Source organism: Solea solea, chromosome 14, assembly GCF_958295425.1.
Source record: "Solea solea chromosome 14, fSolSol10.1, whole genome shotgun sequence".
Lineage (NCBI taxonomy): Eukaryota > Metazoa > Chordata > Actinopteri > Pleuronectiformes > Soleidae > Solea > Solea solea.
In genome coordinates this window covers 24,751,522-24,767,005 of record NC_081147.1, presented here as the reverse complement: position 1 = coordinate 24,767,005, position 15,484 = coordinate 24,751,522, and the positions used below count along the sequence as shown (strand labels likewise).

At 42.5% G+C, this 15,484-nt stretch overlaps 1 protein-coding gene across 2 annotated transcripts in view; it reads right to left on the bottom strand.

Moving 5' to 3' along the window:
* The window catches only part of rxfp1 (relaxin family peptide receptor 1), a 73,357-nt gene extending 58,148 nt beyond the window's left edge, over positions 1-15,209 (bottom strand). For both annotated transcript variants that reach the window (XM_058648932.1, XM_058648933.1), the window contains exons 1-2: positions 15,166-15,209; positions 854-991 (exon numbers count right to left, since the gene is read on the bottom strand). In XM_058648932.1, coding sequence (XP_058504915.1) covers positions 854-991; positions 15,166-15,208 — 181 coding nt within the window. In that variant the 5' untranslated portion in view covers position 15,209. The remainder of the gene's footprint in view (positions 1-853; positions 992-15,165) is intronic.
* Between the last annotated feature and the right edge of the window lie 275 nt (positions 15,210-15,484).

The following is a 15,484-nucleotide window of genomic DNA, read 5'->3' as shown; positions in this document are numbered from 1 at the left end:
TGGATCACATTCCTACGAGGCTAAAAATTGTGATTATGATAAAAATACGTCAAAGTCCTACTGAACTTTATTTTATTTGCTCCTCCTTGCTCCATTTTGATTATTTTAGGGACTTTGGGTTGTCATTATAGTATATTATTTGCTTTAGGTTTTAGGGTTAGTAACTTAACTTTTCTTTGGAAGAATCTTGGGTTGTTTTGCCCGTGGTTCACCCAGAAGACTTTGCCTTCATGTTTTGGATATGAACTCGGACTGTTGTGCCCTAACCTCCTAGACAGGGACAGAATATTAAAGACTCCATGACATAGGTCTAGGCCTTCCCACTATTTACATATTTTCAGTTAAAATGAGCTGCGAGGTTGGTGTTTAGATTAGCCAATAGTGCCGCTGCAGCTACGACACAGCATGAGGACACACACTAGTTAAATAAGGAACACAACTCTCTGTTGTGGAGGACTTCTCGCCCCCACTGTCACCTATATCAGTGGAGTTAACCTAAGAGGAGGCTAAAAGTCATGTTTCTCAGGAGAAAAGCCCACATATGGTTGACCTGATTCATCATGGAAAGACTGGGGAAACAGGCTCATCCCCAGTCGATGCGAGTGATATTTTGGCTGCACCGCGTTGGAAGGAAATCAGCGTAGTATGAGATGATTCATCATCATAATACATAAATATGGGGAAGTTACTAGTGCTTCTCCTGTCTCTGGCGATCACCAGGCGCCGAGGCATAAAAAGAAAAGATTTAGTGAAATATTATATTAGTCCATTTGGAGAGTGTGTCAGCTATTATCCATGCGAGTCACAGTGTTTACTGAATTGTGTGTGGATTCATTCAAGCAGACGCACTCACCACAGTTCTCCTCGTCGGCTTGATTCCCACAGTCATCAATGCCATTGCAGTGCAGGAGCTGAGGGAGGCACAGAGTCAGGTTTCCACAGGGGAAATATCCCAGCGGACAGGTTGCCTTCTCCTCTGTGATATTGACAGCTGTAAAACAAGCAGAAAGTCCAAGAATATATGGTCAATCATTTATGAACTGTCAAATTTCAACCAATCTTCTTTCTCATGGTCATATGATAAAGCATGAACATGCTGGAAGAAGGAGAGCTCAGTAAAGGTGCGAGGAGTCTGTGGGACTTTAAAAGTACACGTGAAGTGATGAAAAAGCTCTCCTCCGCCTTTGTCACCCAAAAGGAAAATCTCTTATGAATGATCTTGGCAAACTTGAATGATAAACAAAGAAAAATGTCCCTGAGTGTTTCACGTCTCAATTCATGTAAAATTCAGCGACGTTCTCTGCTCTGAGACGCTGGGGGAATTGAGCTGTGCACATTCACGCTTTAGTGAGGACCAAAGTGTTTGTGCAGAATGTGAACGTAAACACATTAGTGTCAAAATACTCTTCAATAAACACATTCACCTGACTGGTGCCCATCAGTGTGTGTGTGTGTGAGACTGTCCTTTCTTCCTGACATACACTTTAGTGGGGACCAAAGCAAACGAGTGGGCTGTTCATCAGTTTTTAATAAAAGTCCTGCACTCGGTTTCCCTCTTTCTCCATCACTGGTACGTGCAGCCTCACAGCAGGCTGTTCATCTTCTGTCATTCATCACAGGGTTTTTGCATGTTAAAATTCAAGTGAAGACACATTTGAAGGACAAAGACAAAGCAGCTGGCTACTAAACTAAAGACGGCGGTGGACTGGATTCACTTGTGATGCATGCTGATGGTTTTTATGTCGTGAGGGGTTTGGGGGAGGACTTATGAGCCATATTTTTAGACACACCTAATAAAATCCTGAAGAGAAGACTGGAGGGAAACTGTTTCCACTCTTTATAATCCATAATTCTTTACTCCATATTATGTGAAGAGGATATTTGTTTTGCATGGTCCAAACCAAAGCCAGTGGGCCTAATCAGCCCTTGCATGTTCCACTGCTGCGCCTCTTCAATAAACCGTCTTTTGCGGCTTCTGTTGTACTTTACAGAATCTCAATAACGCAGAAAACCTGAACAAAGTGTGCAGTGCATGTAAAGGAGACTTAAATGTGCTCTCCAAGCTGTGGGAGAGAATTACTCTTTCAGTTTCTGCGCTTGGGCATCTAACGTGACCTGCCCCTGCTTTAATACAAAGTGGACAGGCTAATTACAAGACACCTGTGTGTATTATACACCGAGTGTTTACTTGCATACCAGCACTAGCAGCTAAATAAGAACAGATGTGAAGTGATAAATCTCCTCATTACCTGCAATCCATATAATCGTCTGTGTTAAATAGTTAGTCATGCCATGGCCATAAGTAGCTTAGGATACACTGTGCTCAGCTATTCATGGAGATATTGTAGAGCTGGCAACATCACAGCATCCAATTAAACAAATAAATCTCAACTGACCTGATTATCTCAAGGTATAAAACATCTCCCTCTCTCTGTAGATCAAGTGTTTTGAAAAGTGTTTGGTTTACTCGTATTGGATTTGAATGTGTCTCTTTCTAAATATGACTGAATTTTATGTAACAGTTATTCAGGCTTCATGAACAGCCAATCATCCTTCTGGCTCCTCAAAGACTCTGTGACCTGCTTCCGACTAGAAATAACAGTTGGATGTATATTACAGCTCCTCACTGAAGATATAAAACCCAGTTTGAATGTGGGGACTTCCGGATCCAAGTACATTAATGAAAACTTTTGGATAGTTTGTGCTTTAGTCTACGGGCATAATTTGATGTCATATGTTATCTACTCAGCCAACAAGAACATTTCCAAAATGGCACAAACCAACTGGCTGCCCTAACCCTAATCTACACAGGCCTTTGTATTTCAAATTGTACTCTGTGCTCTGGCATAATTGAAGCTGCAAACCCTGTGAAATTATCATCTGCCTGTGAAAAAAAAACCAACATTGATGTGCCTTATTTTCTTGGCTTCATGTTGCTATTTAAAGAACACAGCATTGTTTGTTTTCTTTGACATGGTTTGCTTTAACGATTATCTGAGGTTCCTGTTCAGTCCTGACACTTAACATTGAAATTTGCATCTCACTGGTGCTCAACTAATGAATATCTGCATGTGAATTTTTACCCTCATGCAGACCAGATGGGAGGAGGTTTTCGAGTGTTGAGTGTTTTGTTTGTACCAAATTAATTTAAATGATCTGTGGAGTGTGGCGACCCCTGGTGTCACCAAGTGTCTGGTGTTTGTTTTGTGCCTGGGGTTTCATTGGTGTCAACTGGGAACACCTGGGTCGGTGCTCCCAGGCCTATATAATCAAGGCCCTGTGGCCCATTCGGCCCTTCCCTCTGCTGCTTCTGGTTGGTATGGTTTGAGTTGTCCTGAGTTGTTGGGTTTGGTTTAATTTGTTGTTTTTTCCTTTGCAGGCACGCTGCCAGTGTGGCGAGATCAGCAGCGTGGCCTTATGTATATTGTTTTGTACACTTTACAACATACACACACCTGTCCCCTCATGCACACCTTACACTACTGATTATACTGATATTCATACTCTATATTATTAGTATTTCATTGGTCTTTACATAATTTGATTTCTGTTCAATAAATTACTCTTTGTTATTCCTTCAAGGGGTGTATTTCTCATATTTGTCAGGTCTCAAGAGTCGGGGCGTGACAAATTGGGGGCTCGTCCATTAGTTTGTTTGGTTAAACCTCATTCAGGTTGCTGATTTGGTGTTTAGTTTACAAGCTGTTCTAGTTTATTTTTGGGAGATACACCTTGTGTTTTAGTAGTTATTGTGGAAGTGTTTTTGGCTTAAGGTCAGACTTCAGGGTGCTGAACAGAAGGTACGTGTTACTGACTGGATTTGGTGTGTGAGTTTTCCCCGTTAGGCTGTATGGCGTTTCCCCTTTGGGACTCGTCAGTTTTTTTTTTTTTCTGTAGTGTTGTGGGCAAACGGGGTTGAGAGCAGTTGTCTCGGGAGCACAGCTTTGGTCCCGGAGAGGTTGCCTATTACGGGCAGCCTTATCCGCGCTAAGGTATTCAGTGTCATAAGTACCCGCCGCGGTCCCCACATGAAGACTAGGGTTGAGTTTAGCAAGCTTGGGTTAGGCAGTTAGGGGGAAATACTTCATGGGTAACTTTTACCTCACACTTATTTAGTTGGTTAACACGTTGCATTCTGTTGAGTACCTGTAAACTGCTATGGCTTCAGTTGAAGAGTTTGTGAAGGCACCTACGGAGGAGTTTGTGAAAAGCTGTAAGAAGGAGCAGTTAATTCAGATCGCTGACCACTATGGCTTTAGTATTGATAGTAAGAAAAAAAAGGGGGAGATTTTAGCTGTGGTGTTGTCTTCATTGTATGAAGAAGGGGTTTTGGTTAAAGGAGAGTTGGGCCCAGACTCTGTAGGATCAGCACTGGGGCCAATTGGGATATCTGTGACTGGGTTGACATTCGAGCAGCAGAAAGAGTTGTTGAAGATACGGTTACAAGCAGACATGGAGAAGCAACTTGAGTTGGAGAAAATTCGGCAACACACTGAGAGATTGAAACTGGAACTAGAACACTCTAAATTAACGATGATCAGGGATGGAAAGATTTCTCTAGCTGAGTCGGGTATGGGGGACCAGTTTTCCACCACTTCATCTTGTGGTATTGATATTGGGGCTAATTTGCGGTTGTTACCGAAGTTTAATGAGCGTAACCCCGATACTTTCTTCATTTTATTTGAACGGGTAGCAGATGCTAAAGAATGGCCAGATTCAGATAGGGTACTGATGCTGCAGTGTGTTCTTACAGGAAGGGCTCAAGATGCATATTCGGCGTTATGTGATTCTGACAATTTGGACTATGCTATGGTAAAATCGGCTGTGTTAAAAGCGTATGAGTTGGTTCCCGAGGCATATCGCCAAAAGTTTCGTAGTTGGGTCAAGGGGGATACGCAAACAAATGTAGAGTTTGTCCGTGATTTGCTGTCTCATTTTAACCGGTGGTGTTCTTCTGCAGGAGTGGATTCGTTTGACAGGCTTTGTGAGTTGGTTGTCTTGGAACAATTTAAAAATGCAATCCCTCAACGTGTTGCAACATATATTAATGAGCAGAAGCCCACCACTGCGCTTAAAGCGGCTGAGTTGGCTGACGATTTTGTGTTGACGCATAAAGGTAGTTATGCGCGCTCTGGAGTTGAATGGAAAAGTGGAGATAACGGTGGTAATTCTCGCGCTGGTAACAAGTTTCCGAAATCTGGTCCATCACGTACTGGTACGTCCTCCTATACAGGAACTGATGATGCCAGGGTTTGTAATTACTGCCAGGGTGTGGGTCATTGGAAAGGACAGTGTCCGTTGTTGAAGTCGCGGGGTTACTTTGAACAGCACTCCTCCTTGCATGCTCCAACTATGTTGTGCTCTACTATTTCAGACCAGAGGCCTGTAAGTGTAGGGTCAAGCAGCTCCAGTGGTTCTGGTTTTGAGCCATTTATTATCGATGCGCGTGTGTCCTTGGTGGGTGGTGAAGAGCGTGTGCCCATTAAAGTGTTGCGTGACACAGGTGCTAAACACTCATTTATTGTTGAATCTGCACTACCCTTTTCACCGGTCACTGAAACGGGGGATTTTGTTCTAATGCATGGTATGGAGTTAGGCTTGATTCCCGTGCCACGCCATAATATGGTGTTGGAGTGTGACCTGGTAAAGGGCGTTGTGCCAGTCGGGGTGCGCCCTGCATTGCCAATAGATGAGGTTGTTATGATTTTGGGTAACGACTTGGCTGGTAGCACGGTGTGGGCTGACGTGCCGCCGCCTCCAGTGGTTATTTCTAAGCCAATTGTGGCTAAGAAACAAGATAATGGTGGGAGTGATCCAGAGGTTTTTCCAGTCTGTGCCGTGACACGTGCCCAGAAAAGCAAAGTTAAAGTGTTAGACCCGACTGTTTCAGGGTGTTCTGACGGTATGTGTCCTGCAGAGCCTGTAGTCTCTTTGCCTGTTCTTCCTTCGGTTTCAAGGGATGAATGGGTTAAAAGCCAAAGGGCTGATTCTTCCTTGTCTTCTTTGTGGAATGAGGTCTTGTCAATGGGAAAAGTAAGAGACGTTGCTCATGGGTACTTCCTTAAAGAAAACTTGCTGGTGAGAAAGTGGGTGCCTTGTGATGGAGAGTTTGTTGGTGAAGCGATTTACCAAGTTGTTGTGCCAAGCAATTTACGCGAGGTGGTGTTGGAAACAGCACATGATGGTTGTGGACACTTAGGTGTACGAAAAACTTATGACCGTGTCCTACGCTATTTCTTTTGGCCTCGATTGAAGCGTGACGTCTCTAAATATGTTAAGACGTGCCATACATGTCAGCTCACTGGGAAGCCTAGTCAGGTGATTAGGCCTGCTCCTCTTTCTCCGATCCCAGTTGTTTGTCAGCCATTTGAACATTTGATAATAGACTGTGTGGGGCCCTTACCCCCATCCAAATCTGGCTGTGTATATTTGTTGACAGTTATGTGCCAAACGACGAGATATCCCGCTGCATATCCTCTGCGTTCTATTTCCGTTAAATCCGTTGTCAAGGTTTTGACCCAGTTCATTTCAGTTTTTGGCATTCCACGAGTCATTCAAAGTGATCAAGGTTCTAATTTCACATCTCATTTGTTCAAGGAAATCCTGAAGCAGTTGCGTGTGAAGCATAACCGGGCTTCGGCGTATCATGCGCAGAGCCAGGGGGCACTTGAACGATTCCATCAGACATTAAAATCAATGTTGCGTTCTTATTGTATGGAGATGGGGAGAGACTGGGAGGAGGGACTACCCTGGCTTATGTTATCTGCAAGGGAAGTGGTGCAGGAAAGCACAGGGTTTAGCCCAAACGACTTAGTTTTTGGACATATGGTGCGTGGTCCTTTAGCTATCCTCCAAGATGACTTGACTGACAGAGAACCGCCCAAGAATCTGGTGGACTATGTAAATGGTTTTCGACATCGACTGTTCACGGCGGTGGAAATGGCACGGAAAAACTTGGGGGGTACACAGGCTAATATGAAAAAGCTGTATGACCGCAGGTCGGAGAGCCGTCAGTTTAGTCCTGGTGACCAAGTTTTAGCGCTTATGCCGCTTGTAGTCTCGCCGTTTCAAGCTAAATTCACAGGCCCATACACTGTCGAAAAGCACATATCAGAACATAACTATTTGATTGCCACTCCAAATCGGAGGAAGAAGTCTCAGTTGTGCCATGTCAATTTGCTTAAACCATACTATGATCGTGGAACTTGTGATGTTGATTCTATGGCCCAGAGAGAAAATGTTAGTCCTGTACTCATGGTTGATTCTGTGTCCTCAGGTCCTAGCGTTCCCGACATGAGACTGATCGATGAGCTAGACGTTAATGTACCTGATGATCCAGTCGTATGTGGTAGGCTTAAAAACTCAGAGACTTTGCGCAATTTGCATAGTTTACTGGTCCATTTACCTGAGTTGCATAGAGTTGAGCTAATGGGACTGATTGAAAAATTTCCAATGTTGTTTAGTGACACGCCCTCACGCACAAATCTTATTGAGCATGATATTGACGTCGGTGACTGTCCTCCAGTCAAACAACGGGTCTACCGTTGTGCGTCGGGCAAATGTAAGATATTGGAGTCGGAGGTAAAATATATGTTGGATAACCAAATTGCAGTGCCGTCATCCTCCAGTTGGGCGTCGCCGAGTTTGCTGGTGGGAAAATCGGATGGGTCGCCTAGATTTTGTAATGACTATCGGAAAGTCAATAAAATCACTAAGGCTGATTCCTATCCTTTACCTCGAATGGAGGATTGTATTGACCAGGTTGGTTCGGCCACATTTGTTAGTAAATTTGATTTGTTAAAAGGATACTGGCAAGTTCCTCTGACAGCGCGTGCTCGTGAAATTTCTGCATTTGTAACACCTTTCGGGCTGTACGAATATACAGTAATGAGTTTTGGCCTGCGTAATGCGCCCGCAACATTTCAACGCCTTATGAATATGGTTGTATCCGGTCTTGAGGGGTGTGCTGTTTATCTTGATGATGTTGTTATTTTTAGTAACACCTGGAATGATCACATTCAACGTATTGGTACTCTGTTTGGTCGCCTGGCTGAGGCACACTTGACAATAAATCTTGCGAAGTGTGAGTTCGCTAAAGCGACGGTGACATACTTAGGTCGGGTGGTTGGCCAGGGACAGGTTTGTCCAATAGGGGCTAAAGTTGATGCCGTCATGCAGTACCCTGCGCCCACTACCAAGAAGGAGTTGATGCGATTCCTGGGTCTTGTAGGTTATTATCGAGCGTTCTGTAAGAATTTCTCAACAGTTGTTGCACCTTTGACAAATTTGTTAAAGGGCAAGGCTAAATTTGTGTGGTCTTCTCTATGTCAGATTGCATTTGACAATGTGAAGACTCTTCTCTGTGCTGCTCCCGTGTTGGCTGCTCCATGCTTGGATGAATCATTCAAGCTGGAAGTTGATGCCAGTCTGGTTGGAGCAGGTGCCGTGTTGTTGCAGGAGAGGGAAGGGGTTGATAGACCCGTCAGTTACTTCTCTAAAAAGTTTAATTCGTATCAGCTTAATTATTCCACAATAGAGAAGGAAGCGCTGGCTCTTATCTGGGCCCTTCAACATTTCGAAGTCTATGTCGGTTCTGGAAATGGATCATTGGTGGTGTATACGGACCATAACCCTTTGACCTTTCTTGGTTCGATACAGTGTCCAAATCGTAGGTTAATGCGATGGATGCTATTTCTTCAGTCTTACACCTTAGATGTTAGACACATTAAGGGGAGAGATAATATAGTAGCAGATGCTCTATCTCGTGCTCCTGTGGCATAAGATGTTTTTTTTTGTTATGCTCCATCTTGAACTGTTTTTCAGGTACCTGGTTGCAGAGGTGGGTCCTAGGATCAGAGGAGTGGGTATTGCAAAACGTAAGGTGGATGTTTTTTTTTTTTTGTGATCCTTTGGGACCCTGTCTTAAGGGGGGGGGTGTGGCGACCCCTGGTGTCACCAAGTGTCTGGTGTTTGTTTTGTGCCTGGGGTTTCATTGGTGTCAACTGGGAACACCTGGGTCGGTGCTCCCAGGCCTATATAATCAAGGCCCTGTGGCCCATTCGGCCCTTCCCTCTGCTGCTTCTGGTTGGTATGGTTTGAGTTGTCCTGAGTTGTTGGGTTTGGTTTAATTTGTTGTTTTTTCCTTTGCAGGCACGCTGCCAGTGTGGCGAGATCAGCAGCGTGGCCTTATGTATATTGTTTTGTACACTTTACAACATACACACACCTGTCCCCTCATGCACACCTTACACTACTGATTATACTGATATTCATACTCTATATTATTAGTATTTCATTGGTCTTTACATAATTTGATTTCTGTTCAATAAATTACTCTTTGTTATTCCTTCAAGGGGTGTATTTCTCATATTTGTCAGGTCTCAAGAGTCGGGGCGTGACAGGAGTAAACTTATAATGAAATAGACATCGTCTAATTTCTTGGCTTCACGTTGCTATTCCTGATAACAGGAGGTCAAACATTATGATGCAACATCTGATTTAAATATTCCCATGGTCCAACACTTGGGGGGGGAGGATTTAATGGACAGGATGTGAGGTAACAGATGGAGAAAGTAAAGTCATGCAGTCGTCCCCCAACTGCAGTTAAAGAACACAACACTGTGATCCCCTGTTTTGGAAACAGCAACTCACACAGTATGAAACTAATCAGAGGAAGAACATACACGAGGGTGCAGGTGCGCACTTAGTGGATAATAATGCAATTCGGGCGCCTGTTGCCTTTGTATTTTTTCATGTGTGCCCTGTGAGCACAGCTTGGCCTTGGATGCTCTTTTAATGCACTCTTTCCCCTCATATAAGACATGGATGTTATGTTGTTTTGATGACAAAGTATGCAGACTCATCTGTTAGTTTCATGCTAGTTTGTGTGGAAACGTGTCACGCGGCTTCACTCTCATCGGCCTTATGATTGCTTGGAGGCTCGTGTCATGGGTCAGGTTGCCTCAAGGCTGGAAACAGAGTCTTACAGGGAGGCTGAGAAGTCTAGTTCACCCTCAGCTGAATCACTCATTTACCTTTACAAAAGAGTTGTCCTGACGGTGTGCAGGTCTGATCTGCAACGACAGGACGACGTTGCTGCCAAAGGAGGGTCAACCAGTTATTAAATCCAAGGGGTTCACATACTTTTTCCACCCTGCACTGTGAATGTTTCCATTGTGTGTTCAATGAAAACAGAGATATTAGTGTAATAATGTGTTTGTCTATTTTTGTGACTTAGATGAAGATCAGATCCCATTTTACGACCAATTTATGCAGAAATCCAAAAGGGTTCCACATCTGTACCAAATCTCAAAATCCCTGACGACCACTGATGTTTGTTGTTGCTGATGTTATTATTGTGTGGTCTTTGTGAACAGAAATTGCATGTTGCATCTTTCATCTGAAAGCATTTATGAAGCATTTTCCCCTTCATCAAACTGCCGGACAACCGATCAGTGGAATTCACTTCTGAAGGTTCTCATGGGCTTTGAGTTCTTTGAGGATTCAGTCATCGTTCAACCTGTTTGCAGCCGTCTAACTTTACTGGTGGCAGTGCTGCCGTTGCCTCAGTCTGTGCTGAAATAAAACACGTCACTTTCTCTGTGCACAAGGGAACGTCGGCTGGCAACGTGAGACCTGACACTGAGAAACACAGAGTCGTGTGGAGCTGATAGACTTCATCAGCATTGTGTGAACTCATCATGGCAATAGTTTCAAGGAATCTGTCTGTTCTGAATCTGTCCCTGTTTAAAAGGCTTCACATCTTGCAGGTGATTAACCGTGAGTGCATATGCAATGACCTGGGAGAGGAACAAACGAATATTTCTGTTGATTAAAAGGTCAAGTGTGTAATGTTTTGGGATGGATTATTGGCAGAAATTGTATGTTGTATGGGTGGATAATTGCTTGAAAATAAGAATTGTTTGCTTTCCGTAGCCTTAGACTAAGCGTTTTATATGTACTTTATGTGAGGGCCTTGCTTTATGAGCAATGCTAAATTCTACAGTAGTGCAGACAGACAAAGCAGCCAGATTAAGCAATTCATTCAATCTTTAATTAATTAATTCACATATCTCTCGAGGGGTTAGGGTTAGGGTTCACTTGACAGTCTTAGCAGGTGACCTAAGGTAATCAGAGTATGCAGGGTTAGCCGACTCTGACTCTTTCGACTGATTGTCTTCTTTAGCAATTTTTTATCTTTCTGTTAGGTTTCTGTTAAGTACAGGCACGTAACATTGACACTCCCATCTCACTGCTGCCCAAAAATATAAAATGATAGGGCTGCACGCCGCCTGCCACCACATCATCACGCTGAATGAGTTCAATAAAAGGATCTCCATCTGCTAATGATATCTCTGTGATTACATAACAGCAGAGTACAAATAAGCAAGATTTTGTATAATGAAGGAAAAAAACAACTTTGACGGTCTGCGCACATTTCCTTACAAAAGGCTGAAGGCAAACGCAGTCCACAAGCATTTGTGAAGACAAAACAGCCGTAATGACATTTCTTTCTCTTCAGCTCAGACTGTATATGGGTCATGAACCATTTCTGTGAATCACAAAAGGCCCATTGTTGCATTTGCTAAGGCTCGTCAGTCAGATCAAAACTTTTATTTTTACCAGGAGAGTAATGGAACTGTGGGTTTTTAGTATTAGGAGGAGACATTTCCAGATTTGGGTTAGAAATCATTAGTCTCAAACCGTGCCATGTGGATGCTATGTTGGTGAAATAGTAGCTTGTGTTTGATGCTTGGCTTAAGAGAACTGAGAACTATTAAGCAAAAGAGACAGATTTTGTTTTTCTGTCACCCCAATCAACTGATTGTTGTGGGTGGAGCTGGTCTAGGAACACGTTGGTACTAACTCCACCCGAACCGCACAACATTTTTCTCTGGTACTCCAAGGGAAGCGTGCTGAAAATGAAATGGTTGAGGCCAATTATTTTGGTAAAAATGAATTATGATGCTTTTGCCTTCATGACTGTTTCTTTCATTTGTTTGTGTTCTCCGTTGCCGCTGCAAACAAATTAAACAGCACTCTTGTCTTCTTCTGATGAGCAAAAAAGGGCACAAATGCAGGCTAAGCAGTGCCCTCTGCTGGACAACTTGGTAGTTGCTTCAAACAGTCATGTTGAAGCAGGCTGTTTGAATCTCTTTTAAACTCAAGTGGGTTTTTAAGGTTATCCAATAAGTCGATTGATCATTTCATTAACCGATGACTTTTGTTCGCTATCAAAATAGTCATAAGTTGCAGCCCTTGGTTGAATATCATTCTTTGAGACACTAATGGCATTTCACTCAAGGCTTCAATGTCATCCTGCAGTTAACAGTTGTATTGGAGGAAAAAAAAAAAAAAAAAAGTATTAGCCCTTATTATGCCCAGGGACAGCATTTAAAGGGGACAATGAGCAACTGCAGCTTTCAAAAACAAGTCAAATTAACTTCTCATTTGATTTTTAGTAAACATTCTCCTGAGGAGTTAATGGTGTCAGATGTTGATTTTGTTAATTATGTTCCCATTTTTAAGAAAAAAAAAAAGATGAGTAAGTTTAACACATATGAATGGACACTAGTGTGATTCATATCCCGCGATGGGTCAAGAGCTGGGCTGGGGTGTCTCCGCCCACTGCTTGTGCGCTCATATTGCGTGTATTCACTGACTGGTGTATACAAAGGAGGGCTTAAATGCAGAAGTCAGATTCACTCTCACTAATTGGTGTGTGTGCGAAAAGAACTCATTGAATACTTTAAACTTCAGGTTCTTATCAGTCACAACTGTTTGTTTTAATGGTGAAACACTGAGACCATAGTAGCTAGCAAATGTAACAATAAGGTTAATATATCCATTCAAATAACTTCAGATTTTTACTACTTATTACTATCAGAGCTCTGTAAAAAAGAGTATTGGTGACAGCCCTAGTTGTAAGGAAATGGATATTTCCATTTATTTGTATTTATGGATATGATCTGTGTCTTTAACATTGAAGAACTTTTAATGGTACCCAATAAATACTCAGAAAAAAGCATTAAGCAGAAGCATTACTTTAACTCCTTAATGTTTTAGCCACTGCAGAGGAGCTGCAGTGAGAGCATCAATTATCCGTCTGTGCAGCCCCTCAGTGATTTTAAGTTTGGGTTTAGCTCAGGAGCCCCGAAAACCAGAACACCTCAAGACTACAAATTACCTGACGACTACAGTGGCCAAGAGTAATGGTCTTTCTTCACAGTGTAAATTACATGGTGCAGTACAGGTTAGACCAGGCTCACCGTGTTGAACACTGGGTCACTTTTGGGGCCAGCTTCATTGGGGCTGGTCCTGAAGAGTCAGCAGTCACACAAACTCAGATTGGGTCATGTTAAGTTGCACTTGTCCACACTACTCATACAACAGCTGGTGGCCAACTAACCTCCAGAGGAAATAGGACTTGTATTGTATTCACAATTGAAGGAATCATTAACTGACAAGAACAGACTCTGATGTAGGGCTACTACTAAACAATTATTTTAATTAAGAATTTCTATGTTGATGAGTTTAGTTGTTCAGGTGTTTTGTCCACGGAGCAAAGATTTGATGTCACAGAGAAGAAAATAAACCAGAACATATTTGCATCTACGGAGATGAAACAAGAGAAGTTGTAATGTAAGAACTGTAAGGAAAAAGCACATTTTCAAATAGTTGGTGATTAAATTAGTGGTCAACCACTTGAAAGCTTCTGGGACATTTCTCTGGACTCCACTGCACTCACGATCAACCATTTTTATTATTCAGTTTATTTGTTAACAAGGGGTTTTCATTGGAATGGTAACTTAAAATACAGTAAGTTTGCTCTGCATTCTCAGTCCATGTTTTGTTTGTTGAGACCAAAAGGAAAATACGAGAGAAAGAACCACAGAAATACCAACAGCATTATTTTTGCTTGCTTCCTTCTGCTGGAGACCTCCAGCACACAGCAGAGGCAGTTACTCTTTGAAATGTTCTTTTTTTCCCCTTCTTCCCAGATCCACAAATCCATTGTTCCAGCTATATAATTCAATTAAACATAATTATGCAACATGACTCACTTGACACGTGTACAAATGAATGTCCCGACTTACTGAAACCCTCACTGAATACCAAAGTCTCAAGTTTGTGAAATCCTTTACATTGGTCTGGAGCAAAATTAAAGAAAACAATCACATAAGATACACATCTGTATCAACATCTAAACAACTGAGGCTGCAACTAACTATTAATCTGTCAAATAGTTTATTTGTTAATCAAATAGTTGTTTGTTCCACTAAATGTCAGAATATGACAGTCAACAAAAGGTTTTTCTGCTTCAAAGCAATTAAAAACCAAACATAATCAAATCAAAACAAGTGGCTTCTTGGATGAGAGGTGGACATCTTCAACAAATCTCAAGCAAGTCCATTTGCCCACAGAATATTTACACTCTCCATAGATCAATTGATGGGTAATTGATTAAACACTTTGTCTTTGCAGCCCTCCAACAAACATGTGCACTGGACATAAGTTCCTGTCATCAACCACAACCTTCGAGGTGAATTACTGCATGTGTTTGGACAACATTTCTTTAAGCTTCACACAGACTTTTAATTGTGAAATTGTCCTCTGCTCAGGATGAACAACAACAAGAGTGGCAACAGCTCACACATTCACATGTTTGTGCAGCAGTCATTTATGCAGCACTGCAATGGATCTTAAAGAGGCTTAAGGGGAAGACATATAGACATAAAACAGAACAAAATACAATGAGATCCTGGGGTAACAGCACATAATGCAATATAGAGGACTGGATACACTCCCTAAAAATATCCAGCTCTACATGAACATTGGGTTCCCTGCTATGTTCCTAATACACATTACAGAGATTCCCTCTTCAAACAACCAGCGACTCCCCGTCGACAAACACAACCTCAAAAATCTCTCATTTACCAAATTGCCTTCCTAATCTCCCTCCTTCTCGTTACCTTCTCTGCAGATTGCACTGACACCGGCTTAAAAACACCTGGCTACTTTAAAGGAATTCAATAAAAAAGCAAACAAAGGAAAACTGAATGCAATGCATGTTTAAAAATAACAAAAATAAGGTAAAAGCCATACATTTAGGTGCATCCATCCATCATTTGGTGGGGAAAAAAAGAGAGAAGTTGCCGAACTTACCGGACACTCCATAAGCGAGCACGAGAGCCAGAAGAACTCGCATGGTCGCCCACTTTAAGTTTGTGTAAAAAGGAATATTAAAAGAAAACATCTGGGGGATGGTGATCGAAGTAGAGAGGGAGGGAATCTCTGTGCGTAAAACCAAAAGTTCGCTTCTTCTCGCTGCTGCGTGGAGGAGGAGGAGGAGGAGAACCAGCGGCTACTTCGCAGGGTCGAGTCGATCTGGAGTCACTTCGACAGAGGGACAGGTCTAAAAAGGATCGTTTGCCATGATGACGCACGAGCAGCGGAAGCAGCAGCAGCAGCAGCAGCAGGAGAA